The 16,536-nt window shown below is 44.4% G+C and overlaps 1 protein-coding gene across 4 annotated transcripts in view; it reads left to right on the forward strand.

Moving 5' to 3' along the window:
- Nucleotides 1–16,536, forward strand: part of scara5 (scavenger receptor class A, member 5 (putative)) — a 58,700-nt gene that overhangs the window by 25,486 nt on the left and 16,678 nt on the right. For all 4 annotated transcript variants that reach the window (XM_029849185.1, XM_029849184.1, XM_029849188.1 and 1 more), the window contains 5 exons: nucleotides 9,109–9,308; nucleotides 9,932–10,110; nucleotides 10,188–10,314; nucleotides 10,399–10,567; nucleotides 15,446–15,526. In XM_029849185.1, the coding sequence (XP_029705045.1) occupies nucleotides 9,109–9,308; nucleotides 9,932–10,110; nucleotides 10,188–10,314; nucleotides 10,399–10,567; nucleotides 15,446–15,526 (756 nt within the window). The remainder of the gene's footprint in view (nucleotides 1–9,108; nucleotides 9,309–9,931; nucleotides 10,111–10,187; nucleotides 10,315–10,398; nucleotides 10,568–15,445; nucleotides 15,527–16,536) is intronic.

A 16,536-nucleotide genomic window follows, 5' to 3' on the forward strand; every position in this document is an offset into this window, starting at 1 on the left:
CAATATTTTCCAATACTGCAGATGTTTAATGCATATTTAAAATAAAGCTGCAGGCACCTCTGATGCCTCTTTCCAGACACAGTTACACTTTTTAAAATTCTATTAGAGGGAGAACTTCCAAAATATTGTAGTAACCTCACTTAATTACTCTTCTAAAGGTCTTTTTTTACAAGTAGAGCAATTAAACAGAGCACAAAGCAGCTTTTACTGAGCTGTGTCTGTTCTTCTGTGTGTGTGTGTGTGTGGGGGGGGGGGGGGGCGTAGGTAAACTATTGAAAGGTGGAATCACTGTGCAGAACTGAGCATTATTAAAAGACACTCGTCAGTTTGGCCTCAGTGGGACTCTCTTCAGCAGAAATATTGATGATTCCACTCTTGTTTATTCTGCAGCCATGTTTTGAAATATGAAATGGGCTCGTTGTGTCATCTGCAAATGCATTTTCAAAGGAAATGGAGAAGATTCAAATGAAAGAAATTCAGTAAAATCGATTGTTGTAGAATTGTTGTAGTGTTCATGTTCAGGCTCGGCTGTTCACACGCTGTCCTGGTGATGCAAACACAGCAGAATGGCCGTCGTTTCAGTCGTGGGCTTAACCGACTTATCCAGTCAGGAAACATACAAATATGCAGACTAAAAGCAGCCTCGCACTCATGGGAAATTGTGCTGCTTCTCACACCTCTAGCCTCACTTTGAAATCACATCTGACGATCCTGCAATGATTAAAGTGGAGACCCAACTATGGCCGTTGCCATCTGCAGGCCTCCCCTCCCCAGAAACCCACAGCTGCATGGAGGCGCTGCTGCGTGTTTTCTTCCCATTAAAGGACCAAATAAGCCGAAATCCTCCAGACATATTTATCCACTCCAGTATATTCCATTCAACCACAGCTCACCAGCCATGTTTACAACTGATATGTTTAAGTTGTTCAAGTGTAATTGGTGGCGTTGTGGTGACGCGTAGGTAGTGACAGCTGCGGTGCTGGTTCTGAGCTGCGGGAGGGTTCACGACCCCACAGCTGACATGTGGTTCTCATCACACTGGTACCATTCGCAGTAAAAGCTAACAACAGAACCTAAGTTGAAAAACATGTTTAGGTGCAAATCGAAGGGATCCAATTGAGTACGTAGAGATTTCCATTTGGATCAAAGCTCAATGATAAGTATCAAAATACAAGAAGGCGTTGAAGACTAAAATTACAAGGTTTTTCATGTTCTACTGTGACCTCCTTGTTGCTGCTGCAACGATCCCTTGAAATCTGGCCCTCACGCGCTGTGTTTCATCTTCTGGAAGCTGATCTCTGGATCTCTTCTCATCCAGGAAGCAACAGAACACAACTGCTGCCCTTTCATCCAGTGGTGAGGGAAGTAGGCCGTTGCTGCTCCGAGATTTAAGATCCTGGAACAATTTCAGGACATTCACAGAGAGACTCTTTCTTCTTTCTTTCCCTCTTTCCTGCCGCTGTCCAAGTCCAGACTGTAGGCTGAGGGAAAGCAGGAAAACAAGGATGTAACAGGGCCCATTTTACAGGAAACATTGGTCTCCAAGTGCCTTCATGAAACACTAACCTGAAATTTGCCTCATGGACGGGATGATACTAATTATATCAGGGTTTTTATCCAAAGTGTCATGTTTGCCATGTTATGATGTTGCATGAAAAGAGCCTTTGCTTTGGTTGTCTGTTCTAAAATTCAATCCAAATTATTAAATTCAAAAGTGGCAGCCAGGATGAGGCCAGAGGCTCTGTTGTGATTCCCGAAAAAATATAAGCCAAGTTAGACTCATTTGAGTCCAGTGATGAATGAGTTCTCCCAGTTGATCTCCTCTCGGATCCGTCTTGTACAACCAGAGCCTTTTTTTTTCTAGAATTCCTGTCAGTGTAGTCTGTTTGTGTTCCATCATCATCGCCATTGGTGTCCAACTAACCCAAAATATAGTATGTGAGTGTGATCCAACCCTAACCCTCAAGTGTTTCTGCACCTGAATTTACAGTCAAAAAGCTTAAAGAGGCAGTTCTGAACCTGAGCGAAATGATCGACCCTAACCCTAACTAACACTAACCCTAACTAACACTAACCATAACAAACCCTAACCCAAGACAAGAGGACTCACTCTTTTAACCAATCACAGTCAGTCTCTTCTTCCCTCATTTGTTTTGTGACGTGTAGTTGAATTTTGGTTTTCAAATGATGACACATGATTGGTCTCCAGCACGGATCCCCAGTAAATTTGCCTGTTTTCCTGGATGTCCTCATCTATAGTGGGACCATAAAGACATGAGGACACGTGACTAAAACAAAAGGACTGAACTAAAAACTTCTCTTCTCTGCTGAACTCCACATGTTTCCTATTAAATAATTATGAATGGAAACAATAAGTGCAGCAGACACGGGTACATTTGAACGAGAACATCATATATGAGGATTCGATACAGGGCTGCTATGAACCTCTAATGAAACTTGATTGTCACTGCTTGTAGTTTGACAAAAATTAATACAGAAAATAAGGGATGTTTTTTGCAAACAAAAGTTTGATAGATGTAGTATTTAATGGATGCCACCATAGTTGCACACAAGCACCCACGCATATGCAGAAACATGAACACACACACACACGATATGAGAGACTAAAGACAGAGGGAGGTCTATCTGAAGTGCATTCCTCTGTGACTACAGCTGAAGACAGTGTGGTGCCTTCATCAGTGTGCAGAGTGACATGTGCTCTGTTTTTCTGTTCAGGTTTGCGTGTGCGTGTGTGTGTGTGTGTGTGTGTGTGTGTGTATTTTAACATTTCAGTGGAAAAAAGGGTTTTTTGGACATTTCAATATCTATTAGATAGAAACAGGAAACACGGGATTAATGGTATGCAGCAAATGTCCTGGACTCAAATCCGGGTCGGCTGCAGCAAGACTGTAACGTCTGTTTATGGGGCGCGAGCTCTACTGGCCGAGCTCACCCTGGACTCAGAACTAGAAAGCCCTTAGTGATGAACTTTACAGCAAAGGATTGCTGTAATTACAAAATTATACAACGCTTTTTTATCCATTTGACCACATGATCCAATAAAACTTACAAGCAAAAACGGTATCTATGGTACATTATTGGACATGAGTGGACATAATTCATGGACATATTGAATCCTCAATTCTTTCAATAAAATAAGATGTCACTCTTCCCCAGACAGCATATATAAAAACTGTTGCAACCCTACCTCCAACCCTAACCCTAACAACCCTAACCCTACCTTTAACCCTAACCCTAACAACCCTAACCCTAACCCTAACCCTACCTTTAACCCAACCCTAACAACCCTAACAACCCTACCCCTAACCCTAACAACCCTAACCCTACCTCTACCCCTAACCCTAACCTCTAACCCTAACAACCCTAACCCTAACAACCCTAACAACCCTACCCCTAACCCTAACAACCCTAACCCTAACCCCTAACCCTAACCCCTAACCCTAACAACCCTAACCCTACCTTTAACCCAACCCTAACAACCCTAACCCTACCCCTAACCCTAACCTCTAACCCTAACAACCCTACCCCCAACCCTAACAACCCTAACCCTACCTTTAACCCAACCCTAACAACCCTAACCCTAACCCAGCAGTCTGACCCCATTGGCTCCGAGCTGGTCCAGGCTAGTCCTCAAACACAGATTTGAGGCTTTTTTTGCATTTTCTAAGTTCTGTTTAATATTTATTTCTGCAGTGCTGATGTGGGAAGTGAGAGCAAGGACATTTCAGTCCTCTCGTGGATGTCGTGTGCATGCTGCAGAATTGGCAATAAAACAAAAGATTTTTCCTTTGAACATATTGACGTCTGTTTTGGGTGTCTCAAACTTACATTCCTCCTGCACGATCCAGGGAATCTGAGTATTGCGTCACTTCCTGTCTCCTCTATCGTTTGTTGGTTGCATTGTGCACGGGGTGCCATATTCACTTAATATTGAACACTTGGTGTGTTGTATTCACTTAATATTGAACACTTGGTGTGTTGTATTCACTTTACTTAAAATTTTGAACACTTGGGACATTCTAGTCACCTGATATCAACAGTGAGAAACAACCCATATTAAACAAATACAGGGCTTCGCCGATCACTAGCGTTAGCATGGCCTCACCGTCTGTTTCACCCGGTGTCTTTGTCTGTTCAGCGTGTGAAATGTTTAGTTACTCCTCTGCCTCCCTTAGTGAAGGGAATAGGTGCAGAAAGTGTAGTTTATTTATGGCTATGGAGGCGAGACTTAGCGAGCTTGAGACGCGGTTCCGCAGCTTGGAGTTAGCTGGAGTTGCGTCAAGTAGCCAGGGTAGGCTAGCTGCTGCGGAGCCGCCTAGCGTAGCTACAGCTAGCGGTCCCCCGGCAGCAGCCGAGCAGCCGGCTAGCCAGGGCGGCTGGGTGACGGTTCGTAGGAAGCGTAGCCCAAAACAAAGGCCCACGGTGCCCCACCACCCGCTTCCCGTGGCTAACCGTTTTTCCCCACTCGGCGACACACCCGCTGAGAAACCGACCCTGGTAATTGGCGACTCTGTTTTGCGCTACGTGAAGCCGACTCCAGCGATCATAGTTAAGAGCATTCCGGGGGCCAGAGCGGGCGACATAGAAGCAAATTTATGGCTGCTGGCGAGACGTAATCGTAAATTTGGTAAAGTTATTATTCACGTCGGAGCCAACGACACCCGGCTTTGTCAGTCGGAGGTCACTAAAATTAACTTGGAGTCGGTGTGTAACTACGCAAAAACGATGTCGGACTCCGTAGCATTCTCTGGTCCCCTCCCCAATCTGGCCAGCGAGGAGATGTTTAGCCGCATGTCGTCGCTTCGTCGCTGGCTGTCACGGTGGTGCCCCGAAAACCAGGTGGCCTTTATAGACAATTGGAGCACCTTTTGGGGAAAACCTGGTCTGATTAGGAGAGACGGTGTCCATCCCACAAGAGATGGTGCTTCTCTCATTTCTAGTAATTTGGCTAATTTTATTAGACCCAAAGTGACCTGACAATCCAGGGTCCAGACCAGGATGCAGAGTTGTAGTCTTACACACCTCTCTGCTGCTTCCTTAGAACCCTCATCCACCAACAATAACATATTTAACACTATAGAGGTAGTCTCTGTTCCACGGTTAAAAGTTCCCCAAGCACAGAGCAGGGGAGCGGTCAACCACCAAAATCTTATTAAAATTAATACTGAAGCACAAGTTGGAGAAACTAATATCACAATTAAGTGTGGACTGTTAAATATTAGATCTCTTTTGTGTACATCCCTGTTAGTACACGACCTGATAGCGGATCATCACATTGATTTATTTTGTCTTACTGAGACCTGGCTTCAGGAGGAGTATGTTAGCTTAAATCACCACTTCTCAAATAGTGGGGCGCGCCCCCTCTATTTATTTACAGTTATCGCCGCCCTCGGAGCTGCATAATGACCTCCGGCCCCGCTGAAGTGATTGTATATCATATTTTTTGTGTGTGTTTCTGTGCCTCTCCTCCCCTCCTCCTCTCCTCTCCTCTCCTCTCCTCTCCCCCTCCTTCTCCTTCTCCTTCTCCTTTTCCTCTCCCTTCCTCTCTTCTTTCCCCCCTCCTCCTTCTCCTCTCCTCTACCTCCCCTTCACTCTACTTCTCCTCTCCTTTACTCCTCTCCTCTCCTCTCCTCTCCTATCCTATCTTCTACCTGTCCTCCCCCTTCTCCTCAGCATTATTAATCAGCAGGAGGGTCCCCCTACATGAGCCTGGTCCTGCTCAAGGTTTCTTCCTGTTAAAGGGGAGTTTTTCCTTGCCACTGTTGCTTGTCTGGGGTCAGGCCCTGGGATTCTGGAAAGCGCCTTGAAACAATTTTGATTGTATAAGACGCTATATAAATAAAGATTGATTTGATTTGATCCTCTCATGGAACCTGTTGGGATGTAGTTTAACTAAATTTAACCTTTTTGTATAAATCCTATGCCTTGTGGGATTTTTTTTTTTTGCTTATTTGGTTTTCCAGGTCATTAGGAATAGCCCTAACATAAATTAGGAATTGCAGTGATTTGTTTGCAGAGGTGCCTGTGCTGCACTTTTTTTGCTCCCTGCAGATATTTTGACATCTCATGAAACCACCAAAGATCACATTGAACAATTAGACAGCTGGTGAGAGGTGTGTAAAAAGAGCAGGGGTTCATGGAATACCCGCTTCCTCTGTTTTCACAAGCAGTGCCTTTTTTCTGCCTGGAATGTACGCGCCTTGGTCCCCACTGGGCTGTAAAATGAACGATTTCATGGTGTAATGTTCAAGATACGGTTTCAAAATATCTCCTGGGCTATGGCGGCGTTACCATGCAACATGTTCTGAACACAACATGAAACTGGAGTGCTTTTTGCTCATTAGGCACAGAGACGGATGGAGAAAAACCAAAGTAATGTTCCTTCATTTTGCCACATGAGAATGAATTTTCCTGAACAGGTTTGATGTGATTGCATCAAAATTGTTTTAGCTCCACATCATGTTGGCCAAAGACTTCACAATCCTCTGACAGCAACTTGAAATCTTTTGCGTCATTCTTATTTGCCCTGTCATGGAGATTCATGGTTTCCAAGCAAGAGGCTGAAAGGGTTAGTGCCAATTGAGATGGAAATAATTCTCCGCTATGTTTGCTTTAGTAAAGTCATGACATTTTTGTACAGACATGAAAGCTCCAAGTTGGCTCACTAGAAGTAAATTTGATACAAAAGAGTTTTGAGCATCACCTATTTTCTTTTATTATTGGGCCTCATGATTCACAGAACAGCTCTGCCTACCTTTGCATTGATGGCAGCATAAGTTCCTCTCTTAGCTGCTGCTGTGGATGGAAATGATGTCACCACCCAAAATGACATTAAGGCTTTCTTCATCATAGCTCAGCCATTTTCATGTCATTCTGAAATAGAAACTTTATTCTGTCTGCACAATGACACTTTCTCACACTCGATGTATTTGTGATCTTGACAATCTGAATGATCATTTCAGAAAGATTGTAAATTTTTGTCTGTCGGACTGGAGATGAGGCAGGTGTTTTGGTTGATATCATTACATTAGGTTACAGGAAAACTATGTCTTTTGGATTCTTGGAAACTTCCACATTATTTCCAGGGAACTCGGCACTAATATGCTCAGTGTGCTGCATCGATGGCCAATGGGAACAGGATAACAAGCCTTACAAGCCGTTTGGCATGCCCTCCCGAGACATCCACTCCGGTTTCAACCTTCAGAGAAGCAGAATCTGCTTCCCATTTGAAACCAGCGATCAACAGTCATTTCCTACAGCTAACCACATGGTTTCAGTGCCTAAACTCAACCATCTGTGACAAAATCCCTCCCAAGCTCAACCATGGGGCCTTTTTGCCTGAATTTAAGATCTCCCAGATGATTTCTTGTTAACCAAACTGCACTAACAGTGTGTGTCACACCCAAAATCACATGCAAATGTTTGCCTTGTGGCATAAAAGAGACGGCTTCCTGTGATGCAGCAGCATGATTTACAGAGTCTACCACACGCCTTAAGTATTTCAGGTGTGTTTGCAGTGACCCTGAATTCGAATGCAACGGTAACACAGTGGGACCTCTACTTACGAAATTAATTGTTTCCGGAAGTTGTTTCGTAACCTGAAAATTACTTAAGTAGAGACACGTTTTCCATGTAAATGCCTTAATCCGTTCCAAAAATTCGGACATAATTTTTTTTATAAATCCTAAAAATGCATGTAACAACATGTAACAAATACAGTACATGTTACAATTAGATCACCGCACAATAAATGTAGGAATTCAGTGCAAGGCTTCTCCAGGAACAAAATTAAATTTATTACAGGCTAATCTTACATTAGCCGTCATTACTAGCCACGAACGTTACCACAACAACCATCTAATGGACAAATTTACGAACACCCACAATAAATAAAAGTTAAATGAAGGCGACGATGGGATACACACAAACTTGTACATATTGACGTCCCTCCTAGCCAATGGGATTACAGGAAGATGCTAGGCGATAGCCAATGGCAGAGCAGCTACAAGCATGTTTGCGTTCGCTAAACTCCGCGAGCTGCGAGTAGCAGCGGTAGCGTATTTTTTTCCTTTCGTATCCTGAAATTTATTTCAGGATATATTTTCCCGTTGATGTTTCGTAACCTGAAAATTTCGCATGTAGAGACGTTCGTAAGTAGAGGTCCCGCTGTACGCTGCTTTCTGACCTTGTAAATGGTAAATTTTGTTGTAAATACCACTATTCAAAGCAGAGGGAAGATATCTGAGTTCTACTAAAGCACAGATTTGTGGATTTAACCACTTAATAACTCAACGTGTGTCATATTGGTCAGACATCATATAGTTAATACATTAAGTTGCTGTTGAGAATTGGAGCACTTTATAAAAAAAACCTGATGGGGACTGTTGGGCTGAGAAGCGGAGGGTTGTTGGGTCAAGTTCTGGTGTGGACAAAACTTCTAAGGTGTTTTGGTAGTAGTGGGAGGTGCCAGCACACTTACAAAGTACCACCAAGATACCCTTGAGCAGGATAAAAAAAACACCTAAGTGCTCGTGTAAGGGCCCTAAATTGTGGCACGTTTTTAGTTCTACTGATAGCAGTAATTTGAGAGGTTGTTTAATGTCTGAAAATTTGCAATACACACACGTGATTCAGGGCTTTTTTGCATGCTGAAATGGCAAAGTAATCATCACAAAGCTCCAAACATGATGGGTGGTTTCCCCATTTGAGCCTAGAAAGTGTATTTAATCCAGCTGAGAGTATAAAGAATTTTAAAAGCATTTCTAACATCCAGAACCCTCAAAGATGGCATCTTTGTTCATTTAATGTTATAAAAATGTGTATTTGACTATAGTCCATCAGCGGAAAACAATTAATTTTAGCTTCTGATAATAACTCTGGTTCTTCATGTCATATAAATCCGTAGTTATGGGATAGAAACACATTGCACTGTTTTAAATCTCTGGCTCAGCTCCACCATTACGACAGTGACTTATAGCAATTAGAATTAAATTTCGTGATTTTGACATTGACAATGGATCAATCAGGCCGAACTCCAGGAGAATCCACTGACTTCTCGCCCTTCTGTTTCCCTTCTTTTTTCTCCAGTGTCTCATTCCCAGGTATCTACACAGCGACAGGAGGTGCTGATGGAGAACGTCACCACAACGTCGGAGAACTCACGCACAGCCCAGATGGCTGTGGATGAGGCATCCACAGAGTCTGACCTGCTGGAGAACATTTGGAAACTGGAGAACCTCTTCCAGAACCATAGTGAGTGGCTGCAGAGGCTGGAGATCCTCATCAAGGTACCACAGTGGAACAAGGGCATCAGGAGGTTTAAGAGACAGGAGTTGAAACATTCAGTCTAATACAATGAGCCTGTGCACAAAGTATAAACTGCTTCTGAAAGTTAAATATATTGTTTGGTACTAAATATAAAGCCAAAGCTGATATGTTGAAGATGCTTTAATTCAAGCTTTGCATAGCAATAAAAACTCCTCAGGGTTTGAGCCATTAGACCAAATAAAACAGCCAAGCGGGCGATTTCCCCACAGATTGTGACTTACACCTCTCAGAATAGTGGATTATATATTATTATATAGTGTGTTCAGGCAGCCGTAATACAAGACTGCGTAATATTCGAGGTTACTTTATGATGAAAGCCCTTGGCTTTGTTCTTTGGATCATCAAAGTCCGTCTGGCACCCAGAACATCACCAAAGATATCTTCCTTGGCCCATTGTCAAAAGTTCCTGAAAACTTCATGAAAATCTTCAGAACCTTTTTAGTTACTTAGTTATTAGTCCAACAAATGCCAACTGTCACATAATCTACTTGATGGAGTAATGACACTAATCAATGGTGTTTAAATGCAGAGTTTAACATCATGTAATAGAAATGGAGATGTTTGTTACTGCTTTCTTCCACAGGGCCTTGAGTTGGAGCTGAGGAACCTTCAGGCACACTCCCACCAGTCTGAGGGATACCTGGTACAGCTGGATGACAGGCTGTCCTCTCTGAGCAGCTCCGCTGAGAGGAACGTATCAAGCTTGATTTCAGAGGTGTCTCGAACCTCCACCTGGCTTCACAACCAAGATGTTCAGCTAAGGTGAACATCGACAACACCTGGAACACCTCAGTTAGGAAAGTGTCGCTGCCTTAGTCAGTAAATACCATCTCTTCTAGGGAGACCTCTGGGCAGCTGAGCCGACTCAGAGAGAACCTGGATGAGGTTAATTGGACAGTGGGAGCTGTCAATCACACCTTCAGCAGTGACATTAGCTTTCACCGGCGGAAGATACACGACATGCAGGTTAGTTGCAGTCAGCTGAAACACTTGAAACATCATCACACTGTGAGAAGGTCTTTCAGATGTTGACACATCAGTATTGTCCAGATTCAGATCAGCAACATAACAGAGGACACCAGCAGTCTGTGGGTGACCCACGTCCACACAGAGGCCCAGCTGAGGAGCGAGATGGACATCCTCAACACGATCACAGAGGACCTGCGCTTAAAGGACTGGGAGCACTCCCTGGCCCTGAAGAACATCACCATGGTAGAGGGTAAGCAGAACACCCTTTTAACAAGTGTCCCCATCAACCCTGGAGAACTTCAGTTGATGACGTTCTGCTCTGTTGTTCTGTGGAGCAAGCGTGGATTTATTTACACTTGCATATTCAGTGATCCATAGACCAAAATGACTCCATATTTTCATGGCAAACAGATATCAAATACAGTCAGACATTCTTTTTAGTCAGAAAATTCATTCTTCATGAGCTCTTTGAAATCTTAGCTGTAATGTTTTCTTCTCAGCAGTACTTTTTTTTTCCATATATCCACATTAGCTATTAATGAACGTTTCCTTAAAACAACAAGTTTACGCAATCCAATGTGGGCTAATTCATGCGTGTTTGCAAAGAAGCTTGATTGGAAAATACAAGAAAGACGTGAATTTTTGACAGAGACGTTTGGTGCACGAGAACAGGAACATGAAGCACATGTTAGGGTTAGGGTTGTTAGGCTACTACTGGTTAGGGTTAGGGTTGTTAGGCTATTACTGGTTAGGGTTAGGGTTGTTAGGCTATTACTGGTTAGGGTTAAGGTTGTTAGGCTATTACTGGTTAGGGTTAGGGTTGTTAGGCTATTACTGGTTAGAGTTAGGGTTGTTAGGCTATTACTGGTTAGAGTTAGGGTTGTTAGGCTATTACTGGTTAAGGTTAGGGTTAGGGTTGTTAGGCTATTACTGGTTAGAGTTAGGGTTGTTAGGCTATTACTGGTTAGGGTTAGGGTTGTTAGGCTACTACTGGTTAGGGTTAGGGTTGTTAGGCTATTACTGGTTAGGGTTAGGGTTGTTAGGCTATTACTGGTTAGGGTTAGGGTTGTTAGGCTACTACTGGTTAGGGTTAGGGTTGTTAGGCTATTACTGGTTAGGGTTAGGGTTGTTAGGCTATTACTGGTTAGGGTTAGGGTTGTTAGGCTACTACTGGTTAGGGTTAGGGTTGTTAGGCTATTACTGGTTAGGGTTAAGGTTGTTAGGCTATTACTGGTTAGGGTTAGGGTTGTTAGGCTATTACTGGTTAGGGTTAGGGTTGTTAGGCTGTTACTGGTTAGGGTTGGGGTTGTTAGGCTATTACTGGTTAGAGTTAGGGTTGTTAGGCTATTACTGGTTAGGGTTAGGGTTGTTAGGCTATTACTGGTTAAGGTTAGGGTTAGGGTTGTTAGGCTATTACTGGTTAGGGTTGTTAGGCTATTACTGGTTAGGGTTAGGGTTGTTAGGCTATTACTGGTTAGGGTTAGGGTTGTTAGGCTATAACTGGTTAGCACAGCTGGAGAACACATCCTCTGTTAATGTAATGCAGTCATCTGGGTGGAACCTTTCGCCCCAGAAGACTGATTTACTGAGCCAATCAATGTTTGTAATTAATGCAGTGAACCTCTAGCATGAAAAGTGTAATTATACCCCACTGAGCAGTGCTCACGGTTCCTCCAGTCTTTTCAGAAATGATTCCTCATCGTTGCTTGACGATAGCTGCCTGGGCAAAAATCAGTCAAATTAGAATAGTTATGCTGTGACGTAATGCTGGCAAGGGACGGAGCCCTGGCTGATTGATAGCAGCCCAAACCAAACCAGACCTCTGATCGTGTGGGTGGGAAGATGCCCCCCCCCCTTTCCTTTAAACCTGGAAGCAATTGCAGGTTACATTTAGGGCCTGGATCCAGATTGCCAAGAGAACCAATCACCTCCGTTATTAGTTTTAGCTCAGCACGCCATTCGTTTGAGATTAACCCACCGCCACATTTGCCAAGAGTCGATACCAACTAGTATAATTCGTAAAGGTACAAATATTTAAGAGCCAGTTGTAGATAATTATACATTTTAGTCTTAAAGAGGGATTTATATAAGGTGATTTCAAGAGCAAAGTCTCATTCCTGAAGGTTCGAAAGCTGCTTTTTTAAAGACATGAGAGATTTACCAAAAGCATTTTCAGTTTCCTCTAGTTCAACATTTAAGTGGTAACTCGCGTAGGCCGTGAGTCAACACTTATTCGGGGGATATTGTGATTATAACAACAATGAAACTCGACTTCATTAAACGTGATTTACAGGCCAAATGTTGGTTTAATGTTCCGGTCAATCGAATAAATGTTGAAGAATAAATCCAAGCAAATTTGCCAATGCCAGCCTCAGAACCAATTATTTTCATGTCCCCATCATCGTGCATTACACCAGTAATGACCAGCATTGTCCATAATGATGAATATGACCACACCAGAACTGCAGCTTCAGAGGCTGGTGGGAGGACGGGTGAACTCTCTGCTTCTGTTCCTGCAGCCAGCAGTGTCTGAGAGCTTCAGTCTAATCCCAGAGGGGCCGCTGAGCTTTAATATTGCTGAAACACTGATGGCCCAAACAGACAGAACTGCAAAAAACAGGAGCTTGATGATGTATAATGCTGAAAAAACAAACCATTAAGGGGATGAAATTTGGTTGAGACCACCAGGCTGTGCTGAGGGGAGAAACAACAAACGTTCCCTAAGCCAATCTCAAACAAGATTCTGAGACCTTGCAAGCAGGTAGAACACGTGAGGCACTTGCAGAAGATCTGTTGCTGAAGGCAGCTTTTTATTAGTCTCAGGAGTCCTATCAAACGTGCAGGAGCCTCAATAATGTGAGAAATAATAAATCCTTTACCTTAACTGAGGGAAAGATCTGTGGGAGGAACCAGGAGTACTTGTAGAAGATCCACAAGGGCACTTGGAGATCATGCAAACTCAGAGTTATCTGGTTATGAAAGAACTGTGACCCCACCACAGACTATATTTACTGTCCAACTGATAGAACTAAAAGCTGGCCTTTCATTCTCGCTTGTTCTCCTTTTAATTGGCGTTTGAAGAGTCTGACTATCTCCAAATTTACTAAATTCCAAGTTTAAGTAGTCTGTGTTTTATTTTCACAACCAAACGTTACTGTAAAACCACCAAAGTATTGATGCTGTGCCACTGGTGGTCAGCACACTGGAGTTGGGGTACCATTTTCCTAACATCAGCCTGACTTCCACAACGTTCCTGCGTATGTTGGAGCATTCTCAGCTTGTGTTTTAGGCCCATCGAGGCAGTGGAATAGAAGGATGCACCTTCGGGTAGGGTCAGACGGGTTAGGGTTAGGGTCAGCATCCCCTCTGCATGTGACCTGTGAAATGTCTCCTGCGCAGCCACCACCAGTGAAGTATTTGGGTTTCTTCAGCAAACTGAGAGAGATTCCACAGCTCCAAGTATCACAGACGCACTAAGGAATGACGTTTGGACCCTGGGAGGAACTCGATCTCTGGACCAAGAATTCTCATCACTCGTCCAAGCTGTGCTGCCCTCCTCTGTTGCTGAACATATGGTTTCTATTGTGGTTACACCCCCCACCCCACCCCACCCCCACCTTCTCTAAATACCCGTCCAAGTACTACAGGCGTTTGGAGGGAGTTTTTGGAGTGGCGATGTCCAGATTGGTCTTTCTTTTTCTCTTGCTTCAAGTCTGAGTGGAACGGGCCTCTGACATCAAACATGAGCTGCAGGGGTTCTAATGATGGGTTCTGATACATTGTTTGGTTCCCCGTGTTCCACTTTTAAGCTACTTGCTACAGAATTGGCAGCAGTAATAATCTTGCATGTTGTAATAATAAATAAAATCAGTCACTTCAATTGCACTGTTGAAATGTCTTTAATATTCTTCCTTTTTGTTTTTAGAAAAGATTTTCTTCATTTGTTTTTTCCAAGAAATCATTATTTTGAAGAAATAAAATTTAGAAATTTGTTTTTTATATATATTTTTTAATGTCAAGTACACTTTTCTGACTGAAACCAAGCATTTGCATATTCTTATTGGCATCGGATGGATGGATGGACGAGTGGATGGATGATGGGTGGGTGGGTGGATGGATGGATGGGTGGATGAGTGGTGGGTGGATGGATGGGTGGATGAGTGGTGGGTGGATGGATGGATGGGTGGATGGATGATGGGTGGATGAGTGGTGGGTGGGTGGATGGATGGGTGGATGAGTGGTGGGTGGATGGATGGATGGGTGGATGGATGATGGGTGGATGAGTGGTGGGTGGGTGGGTGGATGGATGGATGGATGATGGGTGGATGGATGGGTGGATGAGTGGTGGGTGGGTGGATGGATGATGGGTGGATGGATGGATGGGTGGATGAGTGGTGGGTGGATGAGTGGTAGGTGGGTGGATGGATGCGTGGGTGGGTGGATGGATGAATGAGTGGATGGGTGGGTGGATGGATGGATGGATGAGTGGTGGGTGGGTGGATGGATGATGGGTGGATGAGTGGATGGATGGGTGGATGGATGGATGGATGGGTGGATGGATGGATGGATGAGTGGGTGGATGGATGGATGGATGGATGAGTGGGTGGATGGGTGGATGGATGGATGAGTGGTGGGTGGGTGGATGGATGATGGGTGGATGAGTGGATGGATGGGTGGATGGATGGATGGATGGGTGGGTGGGTGGATGGATGAGTGGGTGGGTGGGTGGATGGATGAATGAGTGGATGGGTGGGTGGATGGATGGATGAGGTGGATGGATGGATGGATGAGTGGATGGATGGATGAATGGACGAGTGGATGGATGGATGGATGGATGGATGAGTGGGTGGATGGATGGTGGGTGGGTGGGTGGATGGATGAGTGGGTGGGTGAGTGGGTGGGTGGGTGGATAGATGAATGAGTGGATGGGTGGGTGGATGGATGGATGAGGTGGATGGATGGATGGATGAGTGGGTGGGTGGTTGGATGGATGAGTGGATGGATGGATGAATGGACGAGTGGATGGATGGATGAGTGGATGGATGGATGATATTATTACTGGTTGAAGTTCTACAGGTTTTTCCTGTTTCCTGCATTCTACCTTAACCAGTTTTGTGTTTTTCCACAGGACTTCCGGGGCCAAAGGGAGAGAAAGGTGATACCGGACCCCTTGGGCCCCTCGGGATTCCGGGTCTGACAGGCCTGAGAGGTGGGTGCAGTCAGACTACTGGTTAATTCTTAAATGCAAAGAGATGTTCTGGGAAATCAGATTGGCCCACTAAGTTGATTCAAAGGATGGTTGAAGTAGTTATGGAAGGGAAACGTGTGCGGCCAGATCAGTTCTTGATTCTGACCTCTGACATTTTCACAAAGCAAGATGTTCATGAGTAGAACCGCTGCTCCTCCCCATCGAGAGGAGTCAGCTGGGGGGGCTCGAGCATCTGGCTAGGATGCCTTCCGGACGCCTCCCTTTAGAGGTGTTCTGGACACATCCCACCGGGAGGCGGCCTCGTGGCCGGCCCAGGACCAGGACCAGGTGGAGGGATCACATCTCTCGCCTGGCTTGGGAGCAGCTGGGGGCCCCCGGAGGAGCTGATGGAAGTGGCCGGGGAGAGGGCTGTCTGGGCATCCCTCCTGAAGCTGCTGCCCCCGCGACCCGGATCCAGATAAGCGGGAGAAAACGAAACAAAACAAAGATGTTCATGATTACCTTAATGGTGAGGGTACGACTACAAACCAAAAAGCCACAATTCACGAACTTGATCTATTCCTTGTGCTATTCTTTATATGCAATTAAATAAGTAATAATAATGGTGGATATTTCACCACACAGCTAGATTAGCTGACAGAAAACCCCAGGTCTGGACTGGAGATCAGTGCAGATCCAGGCAGGTTAAGAGCCTCTCAAAGTTTAACCCTAACCCTAACATGACAAACATATTTTCTCTCAAACTGAATGAGTCTGAGGGAGATTTAAGACTAGCATAAAGCTTTCCACAGCATTTATGTAACACCAGGGCCTGAACACAAGCCAATGTGGAAATTCAGGATGTCTCTAGTTTAAGAAAACAAAGAAAGATTGAGAAACTGTAATAAGGGCCTGTGAACCTTCGTGGCAGTCATGAAATGAACCAGGTTTTAAATGATTTGCGGTTAACGGGATTTCTTAAGACGTGGAGGCGACCCTGTGGGTTGTTTCCAAGAGCCAATCTCAGAAAG

Source organism: Takifugu rubripes, chromosome 16, assembly GCF_901000725.2.
Source record: "Takifugu rubripes chromosome 16, fTakRub1.2, whole genome shotgun sequence".
In the NCBI taxonomy this organism is placed as follows: Eukaryota; Metazoa; Chordata; class Actinopteri; order Tetraodontiformes; family Tetraodontidae; genus Takifugu; species Takifugu rubripes.